Source organism: Tamandua tetradactyla, chromosome 2 (genome assembly GCF_023851605.1).
Source record: "Tamandua tetradactyla isolate mTamTet1 chromosome 2, mTamTet1.pri, whole genome shotgun sequence".
In the NCBI taxonomy this organism is placed as follows: Eukaryota; Metazoa; Chordata; class Mammalia; order Pilosa; family Myrmecophagidae; genus Tamandua; species Tamandua tetradactyla.
This window is the reverse complement of record NC_135328.1, coordinates 216,342,927-216,367,014: the sequence shown is the minus strand read 5'-3', so window position 1 is coordinate 216,367,014 and position 24,088 is coordinate 216,342,927. Positions and strand designations below refer to the sequence as shown.

The following is a 24,088-nucleotide window of genomic DNA, read 5'->3' as shown; positions in this document are numbered from 1 at the left end:
GTCTCTCTGAGCTCCCCCTCTGTTTCTGACCCTCCCCTGCTGCCTCCACTTGGGGCTTCATATTTCCTGGCAGCGGTCCAAGACCCACCCCTCCACACCACTGCCTCCGAACGTCCTGAAACTCAAAGATCACGGACTCCACGATTATCTGCAGGATAAAGTTCAGACTCCAGCGCTTGGCACACAAGGGGTTCCCCACCCCATGCTCTGCCCCCTTGCACCCTCTGGCTTCACCTTCAGACCAAACTAGCTGGAGTTCCCTGACGCCACAACACCTCCATGACAGGTGCTGCCCCTCACCTGGAGCCTCCATTCCTCACTTCCTTGCTGCATCTCCTCCCCCTGGAAAAACCCTCTGTGTCCTTCACAATGCCTCACCTCCCTCTGTGCCACCATAGAACCAGGTCCATGTATCTCTCTAGCTGCATGTGTGTGTCTCTCCACATATCTCCACATGGAATAGCTGTGTCTGTCCTTGAGCTGAACATGACTTCATCCCCATGTCTCCAGCTCTCTCACCAAAGGACCCCCCTTGCTCATCTGTACCTCCTGCTCTGGCAGTGAGGCACGTGGCTCCCACGCCTCACCATTTCCTCAACTGTTCAACCCCAGCTCACACATAGCGCTCTCTCACTGTATTTTCTTGTGGGTTTATTTGTCCTCAAGACCAGCACCGGTCCCAAGCACGTAGCTATAGCTGAGATCTCTTAAACCTGCCGGGCATGCATCTAAAATCTATAAACATACAAATGCATGTAATTCTCACAACCACCACATGTGGTATTTGTGATCAGCTCCACTTAACAGAAGAGGAAACTGAGGCACAGAACAGCTAAGCGACCTGCCCAACTTGCACAACTAAGAAGTGGCAGAACCAAGGTTTGAGCTCAGGGAGTGGATGCCCAAGGTCTTGGCCACCCCACCCCCTCCCACGGTAGGGGTGCGCAGCTGATGTTGGCGGAATGCATGACAACCCTGCTGACCTGTCCTCCCCTCAGCGCTGAGAGCCCTGTCTTTGCCTGTTTCTGTGCCCCCTTTCCAGACTGCAGGGCAAGGATGGTTCAACCACAACTTTTACAGCATTCACTTGGGCTGGGCCCTCTCTACTCTTGTGAGTTGTTAAATCCATCACCTGCCAAATCCCCACTCCTTCTCCAGCTCCCATGGATGTCTTGCCCGGCCTCTGGCCTCCACTTTCCTTTATCTCACACCCTGCCAGAGGCAATCAGCAGGTGGTCCCGCCACTTCCCTTCTCCCACATCAAGTTTTCTTCACATTTTTCTAATGCACTTTCCTCATACATACACAACGCTTTATTCACATCTTTAAGAAAAGAAGTCTCTAGCTCTGCTGTGGGGGCCAGGGGGCCATCCCCTTCTGCCTCTCCCCCCCCATCCCATTTCACCTTCAGGACCCACCGCTATTCACTCTGTACCTGAAGATGGGCAGAGACTTTCCTGAACTTAAATTTTTAAAAAATCACCACTTTGCTCCCCCTTTATTCCTTACTTCTTCCCTGTCTGAATGCCTCCTCCAGGGAAAGGGGGTTGAGGGAGAAACCCCTGCCCTTGAGGAGATGACCCTGCAGTTCAGTGCAGCTGCATGAAGGAGGCGGGAGACGCCCCTGCTGCCGTCCCCCTGCTCATGGAGAGAAGTGTGTCTTGGTGAAAAGCAGTCACATTTGTTTTATTCAGTATAAAGAAGTAATTCCATTTTCTTCCAACAGTGCAATTTAGGATTAATGGTCTCTGACTTGGTTTGTCTCCGTAAGGACTTGTTCCCCAGCTTCCTAGATGTCATTGCTGACATCAGACTTCCCGGGCAGGAGAAGGGTTTGAGCAGATGAGTCCTGCTCTGAGTGAAGGTGTGTGGCCCTGAGAGGTCCATGGACCTGGAGAAGAGTTAGTTTCTCTGGCAGAACTCGAGTTCTTTCCTCTCTCCACAATCATTTTTTTTGTTTATTTGTTATGAAAGTTGGTGTTACCATGAGCCACAAAATGGCTAACTCCGCAGGGCCGAGGAACAGCCATTCTTTGTATCTCATAGTTGTGCCTGGTCAATCTGGGGAGAGGTGGCCTGGCGTGAGGAACAGCCCAGAACTGTTTGGACATTTCCCACTGCGCCCTGTACCGGACTTGCCCCATTTCTGGATATTCACAGACACTGGGAGTCCGAAACGCCAGGCGGGGAAGGTCTCTACAGCCTGCCTCCCAGGCTCCTCTGCCCCTGAGTTATTTTCTGGAAGGGGATTAAAGATCTTTCATTTCTTCATTTTCTGGGTACCCCTCTGCCACCTTATTCTTCTTGGCGAAAATGTGATTGATCTCCATGAATGTCTTGGCCTTGGTCTCGGGGACAACCAGGAAGATGTAAATGGTGGTGAGAAGACATATTACGGCAAAAATGATGAAGCTGTAAGCTCCAAGGCCATCCTGGGGGGGGGGGAGAAACAGGGCAGGTGGCCAGGCGAGGGGCTGAGGCCGGCACTGAGGGGGCGGGGGGTGTCCCATGGGTTTGGGGCTGTGGGTGCCACTTACTTGAATGAAGGGGAAAATCAGACCCACGGCGAAGTTGGAGAGCCAGTGCACGGTGCCCCCCACCATGAAGGCTGCCGGCCTCGAGGACTGCAGGAAGATCTCGGTGGTGAGCAGAGCGGGGATGGGACCTGGGGGGAGGGAGTGGGAGAGGGCGCTCCCCTGAAGGCCGAGCATCCCACGCAAAGGTCCAGAGGCCCAGCCTCGTGAGAGGCACCCTGGCAGCTGGACGAGAGGGGAAGCGTTGTGTCTGCAGGGACCACAATGTGTCCCTTGTGGGGAAGCCGCAGGAGGATGTGAACAGCACAAGCGGACAGACCGTGTGCTTGGCACAATGGCCAACATCCTGTGATGTCCCTAACACCGGCTGATGGCCACCCCCCCAGGCTCACTAAGGCCAGTCGCACAGGCCAGCGAGTCGCAACCTACACAAGTTGCTTTCCTGTTTTCATCCTAACTGTGCCCCACACACCCCGCTGAGGCGGGAGGAGCCTCTCCGAGGAGCCCTAGCTGGAGGTTTCTTGGGCCGATGGTGTAGGAGTGGGGGGGCAGCAACCATGAAGCCAGCTTTGGGGTACATACTGGGCCCCAGGGCATGTCCCACGACGTAGGAGAAGATGCAGACGATGCTGATGTAGGGCATCCAGCTTATCGTGTCCTGTGGGAGAAAACCCAGTTGGCACACACCTGGCAAGGCAGGAGTGCCAGTGATGGGGACGGTGGGACCCAGGGGCTGTGCTAGGATGACCAGAGGGTCAGTCTTTCGGCCCAGGTTGGGGGAGAAGGGACCCAGGCTCCCCTCTGGTAGGGCGGCGCCGATGGGCATTGGAGACGCCGCTGAAAGGGGCAGTGGGCAGTGGGGGGCGGAGGGCCGTGGGCCTCGGAATGGCTGGCCGGTCAGACTTGTGACAACACATCATTCTGATCTCTTCCTCCTTGTACTCCGGATCAGGTGTGGGGCGGGACGTCTCTGCCAGTCCCTCCCTGGAAGCACGGGGTGCCTGGGTCTGGCCCTGCGAACCCCGGGGCCTCCTGTTCTCACCTGCAGGACCAGCGCGGCCGTGAGCACGCAGCAGGCAGCGAAGCAGAGGGAGAAGCCGAACAGCAGCAGCACCCTCCTGCCCAGGCGCTCCACCACGAACACCTGGGGCAAGGGGCAGACGGGGGAGGGGCTCAGGACACCCCTCCCCTGCCCCCCACAGAGCTGCCTTCCGCGGAGTCCTTGCCCACCCCCACACCCCTCACCCAGTGCGTGGCGTGTTCACTGGGCGTGTGCAGGCCTGTGTGCATGCACTTGGGTGACGTGCCCTGGAACAACCCATGGGAAGTCGGCCTGTGGCCCTGGCCACGCTGCCTAGACCTCAAGGACATTCCACCTCTGAGAGCCTTCCAACAACATGTCCCTAAACCTTAGGAGGCCCACAGCTGCTGGAGGCTGGCTGGAGATCGGGATGAGCCCAGGGCTTCTCCCCTCACGGAGGTGGGACCCCTCCATTCTGCAGGTGCTGCCAAGGGCCACTGCGCTGCCCGTGCCAGGGCCAGCTCAGCCTGTCACGCAGGGACCAGGGCGGCTTGGCGGCCGAAAATTTAAGAGGCTGAAGAGCAGCCTCAGGTGGGGCTGGGGGAGGCGGCACTTCCAGAGTGGGGGGGCAGTGGGGTTCATCTTTGGGGTGGCCCCACAGGGGATGGGCTGTCTCGGAAGAGAGTGCAGAGGCCACCTTGGACCACAGGCTCCTCCTCTGTGAGAGCCTCCTCAGCCCATCCACCACCGAGCCAGCACTCAGTACGTGGAGGCACTCACAGCGCAGGTGGTCATCACCACGTTGACCGCCCCCGTGCCGGCCGTCACGTACTGGACGTCGCCCTGCCCCACGCCGGCGCGCAGGTAGATCTGGTCCGCGTAGTAGTAGATCTGCACGAGGGTGGGGCCGTGAGAGGGGCCGGCGGGGGAAGGGGCTCCGCGCGGGGGCCCGTGCGGCCTTCCAGAGGAGACCCGGGCCCACGGGGGAGGAGGGCCCCAGCCGCCCCCCGCAGGAGCCCCCGTACCGCGTTGACCCCTGACAGCTGCTGGCCGCCCATGAGGACGATGATGGAGACGACCTGCCACCGCAGGGCCGCCGCGCGGAGCAGCTTGGGCACCGAGATGTAGCCGGCCGCCTTCTCCGCCTCGGCCTCCCGCCGGATCTCGTCCACCTCGGCGTCCACGTCGGCCCAGCCTCGCAGCCGCGTCAGCGCTGAAGGAGGGGGCGGCCGATGGAGAGGGGGGTCTGGGGGCGCCGACCGGGACCCCCCCAGGCCCAGCGCTCTCCCGCCCGCCGGCTAACGTTACCGCTTCTGGCAGCCGCTGCATCTTTCTTCTGGATCAGTAGGTATCTGGGGCTCTCGGGGAAGAAGGGCAGGAGGAGGAGCTGCAGGGCGGCGGGGACCCCGGTGAGCCCCAGGAGGACCGGCCAGCCTGCAAGGACACAGCGCGTCCACTCGGGGGCCCCGGCTCGCCACTGCCCCGGAGCCGTCTTCGGGGCCACCCAGCCCGGCTCTCCACACCGCAGGCAACGGTCCCACTCTGAGTATTTCCTCGGAGATGGAGCACGTGCTCCGGAGGACAGGGACTCGGTCTTTCTCACCCCTGCAGCCCCAGCACGGGGCATGGATGAGCAGCGCTGCTCAGCACATACAGGACAGAGAGGCGGCGAATGACAGCACACAGCCACCAGGCTGGCAGGAAGGGAACAGCCTGCTGGGACCAAGTGCTGGCCAGGACGTGGACAAAGGGCAACTGTGCACGCCACTGGTTTGTCTGTTAGAGGATGGCCTGGCAGGAGCTGGGGTCTGAGCCAGCAGTTCCGCCCCCAGATAAATGCTCAGAGCAGCTCGTGCTGGGACATTGGGACACTGAACCGGGAAGGCCAGGGCGGCCCGGACAGCAGAGGCTAAACCAGAAACGCTAAAGCAGAGCAGTCGGCGGGTGATTGAATCGCAGTGTGCTCACGGGATGGATGCACACCATGCCACTGAAGCCAGCCACGATGCACAAATGCCACAAACAGAGCGTGGAGTCCAGAATCTGCACAATGCATTCCCATCCACATAAGGTTCAGAAACAGGTCCAGTTAGCTACATCATTGCAAGAGGTGGTGAAAGCACAGGGAAAAGCAAGGAAAAGATAGCCACAGTTGTCACACTGGCAGCCTCCTTTAGGGGTGCAGGGCACAAAGGGGGGGTGGTGCAGATTTGGGGGGCTGGCGTGGTCCTGGTTCTGGGTCTGGGTAGTGGGGACACAGGTTTCTCCTATTTGATTAAATGTACTTTTGTGTTTTCTGAATTTTCCTTTATACATGTGAATTTCACAATAAAAGTGGCTCGAAGAGAAGCGAATGAGTAGTCCAGGCTCCTTGCACGCGCTGTCAGTGCTGGCTGATCCGTGAGCTTGCAGCAGACCGTGGCTGACGTCTGTCTGGCCTGGTCTAACTGCTACTGGTGGATTAGCTCATTTGCCCTCCACAAGCATCTTATGAGGCAGGTGCCAGGCTCGTCCCCATGCCACACACGGGAAGACTGAAGCCCGGAGAGAAGATCACACAGTTATTTAGGAGCAAAGCTGTGATCTGAACCCAGCAGGCTCTTTCCTGGTGGCTTCTCTGGCACTATTCTCTTCTGGTCTTCCTTTCTTCTTTGTTTACTGAGCACCTATTAGGCACCAGGAATCGTTCTGGCTGCTGGGAATTCAGAGAGGAATAAGGCCAAAGCCCCCACCCTGCATGTACTCTGTCTAGAGAGCGTCAGTGAATGAGGGGAGGCAGCATGAGAGTTCTAAGGGGACCCCATTTCCTCTTCTGCCTTCACTGTCTCTGCCTCCCCTCCCACCCCTTAAATCACGGAGACCCCTCTTTCTTCTCAGCAGTCAGGCATCTTCCTGGACTCTCTCTCAGTTCCAGGACATCAACTGCTGCCCCATGTCTGCTGGAGGCTCCCAGATCTTTCCTGGGTACCACACCCTCAGGAATCTCCACCTGGACGTCCCATGGTTCCTTAGACTTCATATGTCCACAATGAAATCACTTCCTGCCCCCACCCAGCCATGCTAGTAGCATCTCCATTTGTCCAGCTGTTTAAGGTAGAACATTCTGCCACATCTGCCTCCCTCTCCCCATTCATTTGTACAACCTTCAGTGGTTCATCAAGCCTTGTTCAGTTTTGCACTGGAGGAATATCCTCATCTCCTGTCCTGGTTTAGGATCTGAGTGACCACCATGGGCTCCTGTCTACTCTCTGGACTCTTCATCGCGTCAACCACTTCATCCAAGCCAGAGCAGAACCCCCCTGCCCCAGCCACCCCAACTCCACCCCGCATGAAATACCTCCTGGACAGAGCTGCTTTCTTTCTAATGTCTTCAAACTGCCTGGGGTTCTGGTTAAAATGCAGGTTCTGATTCAGCAGCTATGGCCTGGGGCCGAGAGTCTGCATGTCTAACAGGCTCCCAGGACGGACCACACTTAGAGGACCGAGGTCTAGGACTCCCCTGCAAAGAGCCAGTGTCCACCTTCCTTTGCATGGCAGTTGGAGGTTTTGGTGAAGCTGACTCTCCCTGGTGATTCCATCTGCACCTCCCTCCTGAGACCCATACTGTCCAGGGATGACACCCGACAAAATGCTTGGGTGGTCTTGTCATTGTGTGGGGTAGGAGCCAAGGTGGGAGAGAGCCCTGGTGAGCTGCAGAGGGCACCCTCAGCTCCAGCACTGCAGTTCAAGTTCTTTCAGGTCAAAGACTCCTGGTAGGACAAATGTTCTCAGCCAGCACAATATCTGCAGTTCCCTGAATGCACGGTGAACTTTTACACCTCCATCCCCTCTTCCCGGGCCTGGGATGCTGGTCCCCTGCTCAGTCCAGGCCCTCTCTCTGCTCTGTCTCCTTTGCAGAGAGCCAGACCCTCCCTCCTGCGTGGGGTTGTGCAGATGGCGATGCCGTCCTGCTGCTCATTTACGCGCCCAGCCCCGTGAGCAACCTGGGCAGGGACCACAGAGCATCCACCTCAGGTCCAGCTGGGCCCGAGGATGTGGTGTCACAACAGGTGTCTGGACGCGGGCAAGGGTGGCTGAGAGGCGGGAGGATGTGGTGCTTAGACATGGGCCTGGCAGTCGACCTGCCTGGGTGTGTGCCCTACATGACCTTGGGTGACTTATCCAAGCTCTTTGTGCCTCTGGTTCTGCATCTGGGAAATGGGCACAGTAACTGCACATGCCTTGTAGGGCCATTTGGAGAAATGAGTGAGTCCGGATGGAAGATGTGGCCATAAGCACTGGATTCATTTAGCCTGTTTTCACTAAGGATGGTTTTCCTTTCAGAGGTTTGAGATCTGACACAAAGAAAGGGGAGGCCACGGAAAACGGCGCGGAAATGACTGTGTGAGCTGCCGTCCGCTTGCGTGCCGGGCTCCTGCTCTCTCAAGGAGGGCAGAGTGCACGTGGGGGACGAAAGCCCAGCCCTGAGACTCCACCTCGTGGGGACAGGGGGCAGGTCCCCCTGGCTCTCGAGTGTCCCTTTCCTGGTGTGTGAAATGAGCATAAGCACAGAGCCTCGGGGAGCAGGTGGCCGGGAGGCCGGCGTGGAAGGGAGCCGGGAGGCCGGCGTGGAAGGGAGCAGGCACGCGGGTGGCTAGTGCCACCGGGCACAGGCCCCTGCCCCCACAGGCTCAGGGTGGCCGAGACAGGGGTACCTCCTGTGCAGCCACAGCTACCTCTCCCGTGTCCCCAGGAGGGACTGGAGAACGCAGGCCACCCCGAGCACCACGCCAGCACTGTGGGGTCCGGGCGCCCGGGAGAGGGAGCCGCTCAGGCCGGGCTGGGGGTCCAGGGGCCCTGGGGACCTGGGCACGCACCTCCTTCCGTGGCGAGGACACTCCGGAGACCGAAGATCTGGGCCCCGAGGATGCCGACGGTGATGAAGAGCTGCGGCACTACCCCGATGGCGCCCCTCAGGTTTTTAGGGGACAGCTCCCCCAAGTACATGGGCACAACGTTGGAAGACAGGCCTGCAGGAGAGGAGAAACACAAACACCATGAGGAAGAGCTAGTCTGGCGGGGACGGGCCGCATCTCCTCACGGTGACTCCAACACAGCGATTGCGTTACCCTGGACGGAACTCGCTCACAACTGCAAAGGAGAAAGCAAACTCCTGTTCCGATTCTTTCTTTAAACTTGAGGGAGAGAGAAGGCAGCCAGGCCAAAGAAGCCCAGGAACAAGCCCCTGCTCTGGGACTGGTGCCGTGAAGGCGACGGGCCGAGTCACGGGGTGGACACGCCTCGCGGGAAGCGACACTGACCTCTCTCGCTCGCTGGGGACAGACTGCTATTCACAGGCCAGTGGTCCTTTCCCACCAGCTGTAGCTTCACTTCACTTTATGCAATAAATCCACGCATAGATCCTTTTCCACATTTTAAGCACAAGCTCCAGGTCTCTAATGACAAACATTAAAAATGTGAATATCTATCACGGAGCATCTGCATTTCTGAGGCTTATGTAATGCCTGTAGTTCTTCTGAATCCCCGATGTTCAAACTTGTAAGGTTTCCTGTCATGCCGGTACCTGAACCCCTTTAGAAGAGGGGACAATAGAATTTTACAGGACCCGAAGTATTTTCACATGATCCAATTTTCCATACGATTCTCCTAAAAGCCCCATGAGAGGCTGAGGGATCCCAGAGGGTGCTGAGAGGGGCAGCCACAGGCCAGAGGTCACCCTACCAGCCACAGGTCATACCGAGGCTCAGAGAGACCCGGGGGTCTGTGCGGGAAGTGACAAGGGGGCGTGAGGCCCGCACGACTCAGGGCTGGAGTTGCTGAGGGTACTGAGAGAGGAGCCCCTGAGCTGGGCATCTGCCCAAGGATATCCCCGCTGCATTTCAGAAGAGACCACGGGAGTTCCTGAACATCAAGAGGTGGTCTCCATGGAAGGCCTCCGGGGGGGCACCTAAAGGGCAGTGGGGGGTGGGGGAGGGTAAGGAAGCTGAGTCCTCCCGGGCACTGGCTCCGTCCTCACCGCTTACCCCAGGCCAGGTGGTCGCCTCTCGACTTGGTTAAGGAAATAACTGACGAGTCACACATGGGAGGCATGCGAAGAGGCAGCGCTGCCTTAATGCTGGTGGGAAGCCATCTCTACTTCAGCTTCAAAATGACTCCACAAGGGCTCTCCCAGCCAGTCTTGTTCTGACACAAGAGCTGGAGCAGAGTGGCTTTTAAAGCTCAAATTCCTTACAGCTGGTGAAAGCTTTCAGGGTTCTTGCCAAGAAATGGACTATTACCAAATCAGCTAACTGCTGACATCTTCACGTCCAAACTGTGCTGCTTCTCGTTGCACCTTCTCGTCAGAGTAGGCGTTTACTCTGTTTTTAAAGGGAACACCTGTGGACCACGCCAATCTGGGTGCTTTTTTTTCTTTTTTTGCATGGGCAGGCACTGGGAATCTAACCTGGGTCTCCAGCATGGCAGGCGAGAACTCTGCCGCTGAGCCACTGTGGCCCGCCCCAATCTGGATATTTTTAATTGAGTGTCTAGATTGCGGGAAGCTTGATTATACTCTTGCCTGACTTTTCAGGGCATGTATGATGGGTGACACGGTAGCAGGTGTCCTCAAACCAGTGTCTGAGGGTCCCAGGAGTTGCCAAGACCTTTTCAGAGTGTCTATGAGATCAAAACTCTTTTCATAACGATACTGAGATGTTATTTGTTTTTTTATTCTCGTTCTTTCATGCGTGTACAGTGGAGTTTTTCCAGCGGCTACATGACATGTGATGTCCCGTGAATGGAATGGAGAAGCAGGTTGGAGAGTCCAACCGTCTTCTGTTAAGCCAGACATTAAGGAAATTTGCAAAACTGTAAAACAATGCCCTTATCTCTAAGTTTTTCTTGAAAAAATACTTATTTTTCATAAAATATGCAATGGGCTTATTGTTATTCTTGAGTGACTTAATCCATTTTTTGGCTGCAATTTCTAATATGGTAAATATTGATGGATAGAACCCATGCGAGCAAAAACTCTTTGGAGTTCTCAATGATTTTAAGAGTGTAAAGAGGTCATGAGACCAAAATGTCTGAGAACTGCTGGCTGAAATTTCCCATAAGAGTAAAGGTTAGAATTCCTAACTGTGATTAACCTATGTACTGAAGGCTAATATTTCCCCATTGGAGCCAATTCAGAATTGTAGGTGGTCTCCAGAAAAGAGGCTGAAACTTCCGGCTGCTGACAACTTTTTGGAATCATCTAGTTTGTCCATAAAGTTGAGCATCACTGCCGGGAAAACCTGAAGACAAAGCCCAGGGGTGGGTGGCAGAGAGAGAAACGTCCAGATGCTCAGGAAAAGCAATGACCAAGTCAGATTTGCCAGGGCATCTATTGTTGTCCCCTTGAAATGACCTCTCGCTCTCTTTAGGAAATTTATTCCTTTCCTTTTCTCCCCTGCCCTGCAATTCTCTACCACTTCCCCTACCACCAGGCTCCTTGACTTCTCCTCTAGTGCCACTTAACTCCAGCTAAGGAGCTTGCTGACATTGGCCAAACCCTCCCTTCTTGCCTTGTCCTGGAAGAAGACAAGAGCTCCTAAAAATGCCAGCTCCAGGACCGGGGGGAGCGGCCTGTGAAATGATGCCACAGCCTGGCTTTAGCCTTGCTTCCCTTTGGTTTCAAGAAAATTGTTGGGGAGTTTCCCAAAACCACTGAAGCCCAGCCTGGGGGCAGGGGCTACAGGGCAGTGGGTCCGGCTTTGCACAGCAGCTCCACGGTCCAGGTGAGAGACCTCAGGTGAGCCGTACCTCTGCCGGCAGGCTTTTTTTTTTTTTTTAACTTTAAAAATACTTTATATTTCTTTGTAGTTGCATCTTATTTAATCCATTTGTCCAATACACATTTGAGTGTCTACTATTTGCCAGGCATTGTTGCAAGTACTGGGAATAAAAGTTGAATAAAATACAGTGTCTACTTGAAGGCACTCCCTTTCTAGTGATAGACATAAAGCATTTTCAATACAGTGTGTGATGTGCTCAATTAGAGGTGTGTTTGGGAAAATGAGAACAATGTGGTAATATTTGTCTGGAGGAGAGAACCTGATTGGTAGAGGAAGGCTTTGCAGAAAGAAGGACATTTGAGTTGAGTCTTGAGAGATGAGGTGGAGTTCAGCAGGCAGAGAAAAAGAAGAGAATATTCTAGACCAGGGTTTCTCAACCTCAGCACTATTGACATTTTGGGCCAGATAATTCTTTCTTTTGGGAGCTGTCTGCTGCACTGTGGGATGTTTAGCTGCTTCCCTGGCCCCCACTCACTAGCTGTCAATAGCACTCTCCTCCCCTTAGATGCAGTAACCCAAACTCTCCAGACACTGCCAAATGTTGCCTGGGGCTCAAAATTGCCCCCAACTGAGAATGACTGTTCTAGGTAGAAGCAGCAGTTCATACAAGGCTAGAGGAGTAAAAGAATCTCACGGTGTCACTAGATCGGTGTGCCTTGAGGAGAGGGAAGCCTGGGGATGAGGCAGGAGATGGCACACTGGAAGTGGGTTGGAGGGTCATCATGTCGGCAGGCAGCCCGTCTGGACAGAGTCAGGCAGGACATGTGAAAGGCCCTTTGCAAACTTGAAAGTGCCGTATAAAAGTTGAAAGGTGCCTGTGATGAACTCCTTTTTGGCAGGGGATCTCCTTTTTCAGATGGCTCCTCAAGCTTTCTGACCATCGCCCACAGAAATACGTTTTACACTGCAGCCTATTCATGCATGCACGTATGGATAAATAATTTCAAAGCTTCAAAAGACACCACTTACCCTTACTATATATATGAGATACAGTCTATTGTATTTCATTTTTAAAAAGGAAATGTTGGGCTAAATAGATTCCACCACCCACTGCCTAACACCTGCAGTTTGGAAAACATTAAGATAAAGGATGGGTTTGAAAGGGCCTGCTGCCCCAAAGATTCTGAGTTTGAGTGCTTTCCGAGAACAGCTTTCTTGCCAGGAAGCATCACAGTGAAGACCTGCCTGCTGCATGCACTCAGGAGCAGGCTGGGCCCAGGTGGCTTTTTCACGACAGAGCCGCAGGTACAGCTTAAGCCTAGGTGCCTCGGAGGCCCCGGCTTGCCTGGGGTCCCTGGGAGCCCGCTGCCCCTCCTCCCGATGAACCTGTGTGGCAGCTGGGCAAGGCAGGGGGCCTAGCTTACCTGCACAGATTCCCACCAAAAGTCTGGAAATGATGATCATCTCAAATGACCTGGCCGTTTGGCTGCATCCCATCAAGATGGCAGGCACGATGGAGAAGAAGTTGTTGAACAGCAGGGTCCCTTTTCTGCAAAGGACAAAGCATGAGTTAGTTTGGTTTAAGGATTCATGCATACATTCAACAAACATTTACCGAGCACCTTCCCTCTCCAGGCTCCACCTGCTACAGATTTGCTTTGCTTTGCGTGTTTTAAGCTCCCTGTGTCCCAAAACTGAGGGAGGTCAAGGACATGGCCTGGGGTGGGAATTTCCTCTGAGGTGGAGCAAATGACCACGGTTCAGAGGGCCTCAGTGGTAAGAACGAATGTATAGGGTAGTGTAGTGTAATATAGTATAGTATTTTACAAATATTGTAAAAGGCTTTTGAAATCATAAGAGAAGATGATTTTAATGTAATCTGGAAACCAAAACTGGGCAAGGACATCAGAAGAAAAGAAAACTAGAGGACAGCTTCACTGATCAACACAGATGCAAAATTCCCAAGCGAAATATCAGCAACTTGAACTCAACAGCATATTACAAATTTTTTCAAGGTATTTTACCACATTAAAGGTGATGCTGGGAAAAAATACATGATTATCTCGTTAGAAGCAGCAAAGGAGTGGATAAAATTTAACATCCATTATGATTTTTTAAAAAGCAAACAACTTTAACAAACTATAAATAGAAGGGACTTTCTTAAGCTGATAAAAACCTATAACAATGACCAAACTTAATACAATTTAGAAAAGCATTCCCATGGGAGTCAGGAACAAGATTAGATGTGTGCTTGGTCCGGTAACAGCCCCAGAGTGCCTGACAGTAGCAAAACTCGAGCCAGGCTCCCCAGGATTCCCTCCTTCAGCCTGATATAGATGTAATTCCACTATGACAGGAAACAATCTGCCATATGCAAGAAGCAGCATCATCAGCAGCACAGCTTCAGACAACAGAATTAGACAGAGACTTTAAAATATGCTTAAAACAATTAGCGTCATAAGATAAGGGACCAAAATGGTACTATAAGAAAGAACGAGAGACTCCATAAAACCAAAACAAAATAGATTTGCAAAATAAGTTAATAGAACTTTTGGAAATGAAAAATAGGGCCATTGAATTAAAAACTTAGCCAGTATAATTAACCATACTGAATTATATATTTTAATGTGGTTAAAAGGGGGACATTTGAGGTTGTGTAGATGTTACTAGAATAAAAAATTTTAAAAAGCAAAGAATTCACAGGACTGTACAACACAGAGAACCCTAATGTGGGCCATGAATAATATCCTTTAATCAATTGTAACAACTGCATCATACTCATGCAAGATGTTAGGAATGGGGTGGGGGATTTAAGGGAACTCAACTATCTGCATGGTTTTTCCGTAAACTTCCAACAGTTAGCAGGTGAATTACAGCTGAAGAGACAATTAATGGCCTGGAAGGCAATCCTGAAAACACCTGACCGAGAGGCAGAAAGTTATTCTTCTACACTTTAAAAAATAGTTTACAATTTTGTTTTTCCCAGAGAGACCTGGGATTTTACTTTGTATGTGGTGAGAAAGGGAGAGCTAATGTTGCTTTATTTTTCACCCAGTGTGGAAAGTCAGTTTCTCTCAAATGTGCCTTAGTGGTGCTCCTTTATTCTTCTGTCATAACTTTTAAATCAGTATTTCAAAATCCTTGAAAAAGGATTTTGGTTGGATTTGCTTTGAATTTATAAATTAATTTAAAGAAAACCCAAATCCTTGCAATTTTGAGCTTTCTCATCCATGGGCAGGCTAGCACTCTCCATTTTCTTCCAGTCTGGTATGTCACCGTGATGGGTCAAGGCGTGGATTTAGTTTTCGTTGATCCTGGGATCTCTGTGGTTCCTTGTCTGAGCTTTCACGTCTTTGTCGTCAGTTCTGGAAATTGTTCAGCCATGATCTCTTCCAATATTGCCTTTCTGACATTTTCTACGTTCTTTTCTGCTGGAACTCCACGGAGTTCCTTCACATCTTTTAACCCACCATGTTTTCCATCTTATCTGTCTCTGGGAAAAACAACATTATAAACTATTTTTCAAAGTGTAGAAGAATACCCTTCTGACTCTAGGGAAGGAAGGCTGTCTTAAGACACTAAAAGCAAAAACCATAAGTGAAAGTTAAATTTGACCACTTGAAACTTTAAACATTTTGCATAAGAAAAGCTATTGTATGCGCGACTTGCAAAATGAAACCACAGATGGAGAAGGCCTCGGCCCTGTAAGGAGAAGCAGTGTGTGCAGGTTACTAGCCTGTGCTCAGAAGGACCCTCTGACCACCTCCCAGCTGTCTACTCTTTGCCTCGGTTTCCCCATCTTTAAAACAGGGCTGGTAATAATACATCCTTCTTTGGCCTTTCTGAGAATTAGATGTGTCAGTATGTGATAAGCCCCCAGGCTAGTGCAGGCACTCAGGAACCCATCAAGAAGGGTTGGCTGTTACTCTGGTTGCTTAAAGTCACCAAAAAATCCTTTAAAAAACTGCAGACAGCTCAGCAGCGTTATCACCTTCCCAACTCGATATTTGAGCAGCAACCCTCAGCTGTCGGTGCTGACCCAAAAGGCAAGCCCTTCGCTCGGGAGACGAGGCCTGCAGCCCTGACCCTGAGTTGAGGGATGCTCTCGGGAGAAGCCCTTTTGGGGCCGTGAATTCAACACTAACCTCCCCGGAGGATCTTAGGGTCCCAGACCCCAAACCAGAGGTGGCATATTTCTCATCTCAGATCCTTTCTCAGAACTACCGAGAAGGGAACAAGGTCTGGGTGCTGCTCTGGACTCTTGGGCTCACGACATCTTTCACTAGAATAAGCAATTTGGCCTCAGCCAAGCCCCACGGGCTTCTCCATTAAGGGAGGGGGACAGGCAGACAAGCTCTCTAATCTCAGATGAACTGACAGGAGGGAGAACTTCTAATATTTCTAGAGGTAGGACAATGACCTCAGCCCTGCCCAGGGCACGCCGGGCCTCGACTGCAGCCTGGGACTGCCTCGCGCTGGAGGGTGTGACAGGCGTCTCCGCCATTCAGAGTTTTCAGGAATTTCATTGAGGCTAAACTTCGTGTAGTAGCTGATCCCAAGGTCAAGGAGAGAGTAGCAAGGTCTTTGTGTTAAATTACGATGTGGAGTCCGAGAATGCCATCACGCTCTGTGTTGGGACTGACAGTGGGCCAGGCCATTCCAACGTGTGATCCGTGGAAAGGCAATGCAACGGGGAGAGACGGTTGTCCTGCTTTTGGTAAGGAAGACGGCATCAAGGTGAGAAGGCAGCGAGCGCGTGTCCTGGATTGTCGTGGCAAACCCGGCTCTTTCCGTGTCCATCCGAGAGCCTGTGGGTCCCCGTCGCTCCCGCTGCTAACCCCTAGGACTCGGGCTAGGCCCCACGTACTTGGTCACTGTGCGCCTTCCTCTCAGATCTCATCAGGAAATAAAGACAATCACAGCGGTTATTACCTTAGTCTTACAAAAAAATTGGGTTTCCGTCTGAGGCCAAGGTTTTCAGCTCTGATGTGGACTACGGGCTCCTGGGAGCCGAGGCTTCCCTTACCTGCCAAAGTTGTCCACCAAGGGCCCCACCAGGAGGGACCCGATAAAGCCTCCGAAGGGGAACATGGACACAGATACGGACCACAGCAGGGTCAGGAGAGAGTCGCTCACGTACACACCAGCTCTGTCATAGTAGGTCTCATTGTAAAACTGCTTCATGATCTGGGGCACAAAACAAAACGGAACAGCATATATTCTGATCTGGTTCTGCAGAAAGAACATCTGAAGGTGTTAGGCCACTCCGTGGGACGCCACGGACCCACAGAGATCAACATCCATTAAGTGGAAGAAGGTTGGTGGGACAAAACTTCATTAATGGCAGGTCAGCAGGGTACACGTACCGGGGACACATACCTGACTGCAAACTGCCCTGGCTATGTCTCACACCAGAAAGGAGTCACCCAAATCCTCCAGTCGGCCAAGTGTCCCCAGCCCCTCTGATCTCACTACAAGCTGAGGGTCATGGACACTCACAGCCCCTTCCTAGAACCCAGCACACTCGGTGTCCAGCCATTCCTGACCTGTGCCTGCTCTCCCTGAGAAGCTGAGCCTCTGGGAACCTGGTCCCTCCCAATGGCCTTGTGCTGGAAGATTCCCTCGGGTCTGCGCCATATGTCCTGAGAGTGTTGCCCTCTGCCCCTGCTTGAGGACCCACTGTGTGTCCAGTCCCTGCCACGGGCTACCGCAGTCCCACCTTCCTGTTTATAGGGGTCTGTGTCTCTCTCCCCAGAGTGACCTACCTCTGCAGGGGAGTTGACGGCCGCCACGTTGTACCCGTACTGGAAGGATGACCCAAAGGCAGCAATCAGCGTGGCCAGGGCCAGTACCAGGGTCAGCTTCTGCAGAAGAGATCACGGCTCAGGGCAGGGCGCAGCCCCGGGCTAAGGGGCCGCCTGCAGTATCCACGGGGCACCAGTGTGGCCACCTACCATTTCCCTACCGACCCCGGGCTGAGGCATTCTTACTCAGCCCTACACTATGGACAATTGGAGCCGAATTCTACTTTGTGGTGGGGGCTTCCTGGGCACTGAGGGGTTGGCGCAGCATTTTCCTGGACTTGGCTCCTTAGATGCCAGTAGCACCTCCACTGGTAAAACCAACAGTGACTCCAGACACTGCCAAATGCCGCCGGGGGTGCAAATCCCCGGTAACCACTGGGTCAGAGAGAGCCTGAGAGACCCCGCCTCCATCGTGCCACCTAACATCTTAATCCCTTCTCTGACATTCCTGCCACCAGCCTGCATTTGCCATGACAGCCCAGCATTGTCTCAAACACCGACTCCCCTAAGATCAAAGAGGAAAAAAAAATGTGAAAAAAAATTTTTTTTTGCTGTGATAGGCAGAAGGCACAATGAACAAATACAAATTAAATTTATATTTATAGATTCCTGGGGACTCGTGAACACGAGCATTTTGTGATAATATCCTCTTTCGATGCAGGAGGGAACTGAATGTCCATTGGAGACAATCTTTAAAAAGGGCATTCAGTAGTAATAATGAAAAGGGGAAAAGAGAGAAGTGGAAAGAGGTTTCCTTTTGAATTCACAGATCTCATCTTGAATTTGGCCTTTGCCACTTTCTAGCTTAATTTTTAAGATCTTCAGTTTCCTCAAACAAGAAGAACATTTTCTCAGAGTGACCGCGGGGGCTCATTGGGACATGCCAGCCCAATGACCAGGGTGAACTGGGGACGCTACTCTCTGAAGGCACCACAGAAGCACCATCCTCCATCCTCTGGCTCGAGTGCTCCCCTTTCTCATGTGACACCCCCAAGTCCACGTTCAACCCTCCCGGGCCCCAGTCGTGGGAGGCTGAGGTCCCCGTGGCTTCTTCTGTCCCACTGAATCTAAAGAGGATCTCTTGAGAGAGGTAAGTGGAGGCAGCACAGTAGGGACCCCACTGCCGCCCCTGGGTGCCTGGAGCAGAAGTTAACTCCCTACGAGAGGAAGCTATGCAAGGGGCCAGTTCAGAGCAAAAACTGGGTGAAACTTAACCCTTTCGCTTGCCGGCAACAGTCTTCTCTTTCCACCAGTGTGAACCACAAATGGTTAATCCAGCAGGAAGATGCTGGTAAAGACAAGGCAGCCAGCCTGCCCCACCCAGCCTGTTGCCAGTGTCACAGGGAGCAGCGGGGGGTGGGGGACGTGGAGGTGGGGAAGGCAGCTGCCGGGGCTGAGCTGGAGGCTGGGGGTGTGCACACACCACTGCTGAGGTTGGGCACGATGGACTCAGCTCACCTCCCATCTGCAGAGCCCTGGGTAGTCATTCATTCACTCCTTCATTCATTCATTCATACTCAGCATCTACCATGAAATAGCCCGTTCTAGGTACTGGGGGTATAGTGGTGTTTAGTTTTCTTAAAAACAAACAAAAAAAGACAATGCTGATGAAATGATCTCTTCCTCTATCCTCTTCCCAGCAAGATGATTAACTATAAATGCCACAGGCCGGGTGTAGCCCCTGACAGCGCCTCAGTTTTGAAGACATTTCTAGGTTCAAAGCCCCTCGGGCCACAGATGATGGTTCTGGCCAGTAGCAGGTTTGCCAAGCTCAGCTCAGCTCTGGGACTGGACAGCCAAGCCCTGGCTGCTTTTGTGGTCTCTCTAAGAGGACCTCGGCAAGAATTCTCAGAGACGCACAGGCTCTAGAGTCTCTAAGCACACAGCACGTAATTCAGCCTCTGTTCTTGGGCTTCCTCCTTGAATTCAAGCCAAGGGCACATCCCTGGATCCCGTAGAAGTCAGGGCTTTCCTAGGCTGTCAGATGTCACCTCAGGAAATGGAAAAGACTCTCTGAGAAGGTTTCATTCGTTTGTGACACAAGTATTTATCAAGGGCTGGCAGTATTTGGGCACTGGCTGCAGCCTGGGGAGAAAACCAGATGGGGTCCCTGCCCTCAGGAGGTTTATGGTCCAACAGGGAAGCAGACACTCTAAAACTCCACATGATAATTTAATGATTAAACCATGACTGCTAAGTGCTGTGAAGAAAAAGCACAGGAGTGGTTAAAAAGAAAAGTCAGGAAAGTGACATTTAAGCTGAGCCTTAAAAAAGGGGGGAAAGGGAAGAAAGAAGGGTGTTCCAGATAAAGGGAACAGCATGTGCGGAGGCCTGAGGCAGGAAGGGGCGTGGCACCTTCCAGCATCTCAGGTGGGACACAGGACGGGAATGGAGGGAAGGGACTGAGCAGGGCGGGGGGCAGGAGGGGCCACGGGACAGATCAGGTGTTCACGACACGTGCTCTGGAAGGCAAGGAATGGGGCGGAAAGATTTGAACTTTTAAAAGCTCAGTCTATCTGCTGGGTGAACAGAAGTGGGGAGGCCACCGAGGGCGTTACTGCAGAGGGCAAGCCGGGAGAGGATGGAGGCTGGGGAAGGGCAGAGGCAAGAAGTAGCAGCTCCATGGACTAGTTAGGAAGTAAAATTAAAGGACTTGGCACCCATGGGAAACATGCAAATCAAAGCCAAAGATACCATTTCTCGTCCACTCACATGGCTACATTGAAAACAAAAGACGGATACTAACAAGTGTTGGTGAGAGGTGGAGAAACTGGAACCCTCATACCTTGCTGGTAGGAATGTAAAATGGTGGAGCCACCACGAGGGACAGTCAAGCAGCTCCTCAAAAGGTTAAACATGGAGTTAACACACGGCCCATAAATTCCTCTCCCAGGTATAGACCCAAGAGAAACGAAAACACATGTTCACACAAAAACTTACATACAAATGCTTGTAGTGGCATTATTATTCACAATAGACAAAAGGTAAAAATGACCCAGATGTCCATTAAGTGATGAATGGATAAACACAATGTGGTATATACACTCAGTGAAATATATTCAGCCATAAAAAGGAAGGATGATAGATGCCACAACATGAATCCTTTTTGAAAACATTATGCTAAGTAAAAGAAGTTAGCCACGAAAGACCACACATTGTGTGGTTCCACTATGTTAAATGTTCAGAATAGGCAAATCCATAGAGACACAATAGATTAATGGTTGGTTGCCCAGGGCTGGGGAGGGGGTGCAGGTTGAGGGAAAAGGGGCATGACTGCTAGTGAGGCCAGAGCTTCTTTTGGGGTGATAAAACTGTTCTAGAATTGTCTGTGGTGTTGGTTGTACAGCTCTGTGAGCATACAGTGAATCACACACTTGAAAAGGATGAATTGCGTGGGATGTGAATTACATTCTCAAAAAAGCTGTTACATAAAATAAGGCATATAAAAGAAAACTAGGGCTTGGGCTCTTTTCTCTTTCCTTGCTTTTTTTTTGTTGTTGTTGTTTGTTTGTTTGTTTGTTTTTTACTTTCCAGGGTTAAAAAAGGATTTGGTAGTGGGCTGCATTGGGGTGAGGGAGCAGGTTGGGGTCACACTTGGGCAAATGAGTGACCGTCAGGACAGGATGGGGAGGTTGGGGGCGCCGGGAGGTAGGACACTGAGCTAGGCCTTTGGGAGAAACCCGGGACACATCCCCGGTGCCCTCAGTAAACTGGCTTCCTGTGTGTTTTACAATGCCTAGGACAGTTAGAGACTCCAGAAAATTACCCCACCCCCCACCCCAGGGCTGGCAAGGGTGGGGACTCTGGGACACGGGACACGGGACAGAAGCCCAGCCTGTGCCGCCTGCCTTGGGACTGTGTCTCTGTGGTCACAGCTGTACCTCTAAAGCCATCTTCTCAGAAATCTCCAGCCAGAAGCAAATAGCCCTGGGAAAGTTAGCTCTTTTGATTTATCAAAACTTTCATCTAAGTCACTTTATCACAATATTGAACCCAATGTTTCACAGACGGCAGGAGAGGCTTAAATGATGCAGGGAGCATAGAGAGACAAAAATTGTGACATTTTAGGCCTGGTGGTGCCTCAGTATATGGTTCCTTGCATGTCTTGCTGGGGCCACAGTGCAAGGGTTGAATTCGACTCCAGTTGCAGGGGCTGTGCGGCCTTGGGCGAGTTACTCAATGTCTCTGTGTCTCAATGGTGGAATGCACATGCTGCTGCTATTTTCCTTTTAGGATTGATGTTGAGAAACAAATGAGTTCTTGTATGTAAAATGCTTAGGACCACACGTGGCATGTACTAAGAGTTCTATACAGGTTTACTGTCACTATCAATTCATCTCAATGAGGACCCAGAGGTTTCAGGCGAAATGTGTATCATCATTTCCCAAAGTACTTTGGCATATATATATATATTTTTCTTGAACATACTTGATGTTTTCCTTTCAGGCTATGAGTCCTTCCTCCTGGTAGAATTCCTGTTTGCACTTTGGGCTGACACTGGTCTTTTCTTTTTACATAGGAGAAAACTCAAGACTGGCGAGGCTCAGGATTTGCCCAAGGCCACGTGGCCCGCGGGATGGGGAGCGCCCACTGGCCACGCCATGCCCGGTGCCCTCCCAACAGGCCCCGCAGCCTGCTGGGAGCCCAGGACTCGCTGACTGCCCCCGGCCTGCCGCTGCACTACTCCTTGGCCCCTGATCCCCTCCTTGGCCTCACTTAGTGATTTCCCAGATCCTTACAAGCACTGGACCCCTGAAATGCTTTCTTTTGCTGCCTCCCTGAAAGGCCAGCACGTGCTCTGGCTTTCTTCCAAGGGGCAGGTCGGCCCTTTAGCTGCCTGGGGCCGGGAGCCTGTCTCCTGCCTGCGGGCACGGAGCCCATTCTGCAGGCACGGGAGGTTTCCTTCCCGGGGCAACTGGAGGGACCACTACGCGGGGGCAAGGCTGGGTGGCGCCTTTGAAGGGGGGCAGAGCCCAGACCAGGGGCTCCCCTCACCCATGTAAACGCCTAAGCCCTCCCCCCGCCTCCGACTAGTTCCTCGTGCTCATATAGAGGGCGGACGATTGATTTGTCTGACACCCTCTTCGCTGCTGTGAGACTCAAACATGTTAATCCTTGGAAAGGTGCTCCGTGAACCCTGAACCAGTGACTCTCAAGTTGGGGGTGCGGGGGGGCCTTTGCCCTCTGGGCAATGCTTGGTTCTCACAGCTGGGGGCGGTGCTGCTGGTGCCTGGTGAGTAGAGGTCTGGCAGGCTGCTAACATCTTACGATACCCAGGACCGTTCCCGTGCCTCCCACGAAGAATTATCTGGCCCTAAATGCCAATAGTACGGGTGAGAAACCCTGAGCCAGAGGATGATAGAAAAGGGATAACACTTTTGGGGGACTCACTAAAGGCCAGGAACTTTACATGCATTATCTCCTTTAACCATGAGGTGGTGTCATAATTACTTCCATTTTACAGATGAGGAAACTGAGGCACAGAGGGGGTAAGTAAACATGCCCAAGATCCCACAGTCAGAACAGGGTGGTGCAGGCATGAATGTCAGGTTCTTCTACCCCCCCAAACTCGCACTTGGTCTGTGTGTCACGGAGCAGTGCTCCCAAGCTGCCTCGCCAAGGGTTTCACAGCCACGTGGGCTCCAAGCACTGCCTTGCCTGAATAAATAATATTTTACACAACTATGTACAACTCCCTCCCTCCAAATATAAGCAGACGCTACTGTGATAAATAAAATGCAAACATCTTATAAGCGTTATTAGACTCACAATAATTTAATCATCTTTCTGTCATTATGTATCGTCCTCAATCAAAGGATTCTAAAACTACCATTGCAATTTTCTTGGCAGGGGGGCTGTCCACAAAATTCTTTTGTCTATGAAAAGGAAGCCTCATCAACTAAAAGTTAGGGCCCCTCTGCTACAGAATTGAGCTAAATTCAAGTCCTGAGGGTCTGGCAAGCAGCAACACCTTTTCAGAGTCTGTTTTCTTTCCATGCCAGCTTAGCTTGGTTACTTGCTGAAAAGATCAAATAAAATGCTACTGCTCCAAAAGTTCTTAAGTCAAATTGCAAATAGATTCTTTAAAAACAATCTCACAAACAATGTGTAAGGATTTTGTTTTGGAATCCCACTGCCTCTACTGTTAAGAAAGTTGGAGCAAACAAGCCCTTCGAGCCGCTTCCATTCTGTAACAGGTGCTTTTAAAGTCTGCTGCTGTCTCCTCACCTGTCTCCAAACCTCTTCTCTAGGCCTCCCAAGAGGCAGGCCCCCCAAACAGTTCCCTGGGGACGCTCCAGGATTGACAGGTCCTGGCAGCTGACCTGCTCTCAGCTTCTTCACCGGACAGGGTGCTTACCCCTTCCTTCTCCACTGGCTCCCGTGACTCCATCTTTCCACGGCAAGTACAAACTGCTGCTTGTCTCCTTTGAGCCAAAATAGCAGATGTACTCGGTGGAGAGAGAAGACATTCTGGCTGTACTTTGGCCCTGCAAGGTAACAGCCAATGGTATTTTTACAGCCAGCCTAAGTTGGATTAACTCTTTCAGAAACCCAAAGTTTTGTCTTCTTTCCACTTCTTTTTTACCCAGGCAAGTGGGTGCCCCTGTGACTGCGGGATCAGCAGCTTCCCAATTGAGACACTGAGAAATTTCCTCACTCCTAAAGCGTCCACTAGTCAGGCAGGTGGCGAGTTAATGGAAGGGCTATTTCTGGCACAAACGAAGGAAAGCAACAGCTGTCACTGACCCTGCAATACACCAGGTAATTCAGGGACAATAGATTGGGCTATTGGAGGCTTCTTAGAAATGGTCCCTCCCAGGAATCCTGCAGCCAAATCTCTCTGCTGGGGATTCCACATTCGCCCAATAAACTATGCAACACTTTTTTTTTTTTTTTTTTGAGAGAGAGAGAAAGTTTCTTATTTTCCTTTTAAAGGAAATCAGAGACATCATTTCGTGCATATTTATCACT

At 52.0% G+C, this 24,088-nt stretch overlaps 1 protein-coding gene across 1 annotated transcript; it reads right to left on the bottom strand.

The window, feature by feature from the left end:
* Positions 1–1,535: 1,535 nt before the first annotated feature.
* LOC143664674 (solute carrier family 2, facilitated glucose transporter member 5-like) lies at positions 1,536–23,796 on the bottom strand. The gene is made up of 12 exons (XM_077138130.1): positions 23,475–23,796; positions 17,078–17,176; positions 16,339–16,499; positions 12,737–12,861; positions 8,412–8,564; positions 4,864–4,989; positions 4,581–4,768; positions 4,336–4,446; positions 3,577–3,678; positions 3,117–3,192; positions 2,538–2,665; positions 1,536–2,432 (listed from the first exon to the last, which is right to left on the bottom strand). The coding sequence occupies exons 1-12, from the start codon at positions 23,505–23,507 to the stop codon at positions 2,250–2,252; spliced, it is 1,485 nt and encodes a 494-aa protein (XP_076994245.1). The 5' UTR covers positions 23,508–23,796; the 3' UTR covers positions 1,536–2,249.
* Positions 23,797–24,088: the final 292 nt, after the last annotated feature.

Excerpts from the sequence above, each read along its gene's own strand:
- LOC143664674 (XM_077138130.1), bottom strand. The coding sequence starts at position 23,507 with ATGGAGTCACGGGAGCCAGTGGAGAAGGAAGGG. Across the intron at positions 16,500-17,077 it reads CCGTCAACTCCCCTGCAGAG|ATCATGAAGCAGTTTTACAA; the intron begins GTAGGTCACTCT and ends TTTGTGCCCCAG. Across the intron at positions 3,679-4,335 it reads TGGTGATGACCACCTGCGCT|GTGTTCGTGGTGGAGCGCCT; the intron begins GTGAGTGCCTCC and ends CCCTTGCCCCAG.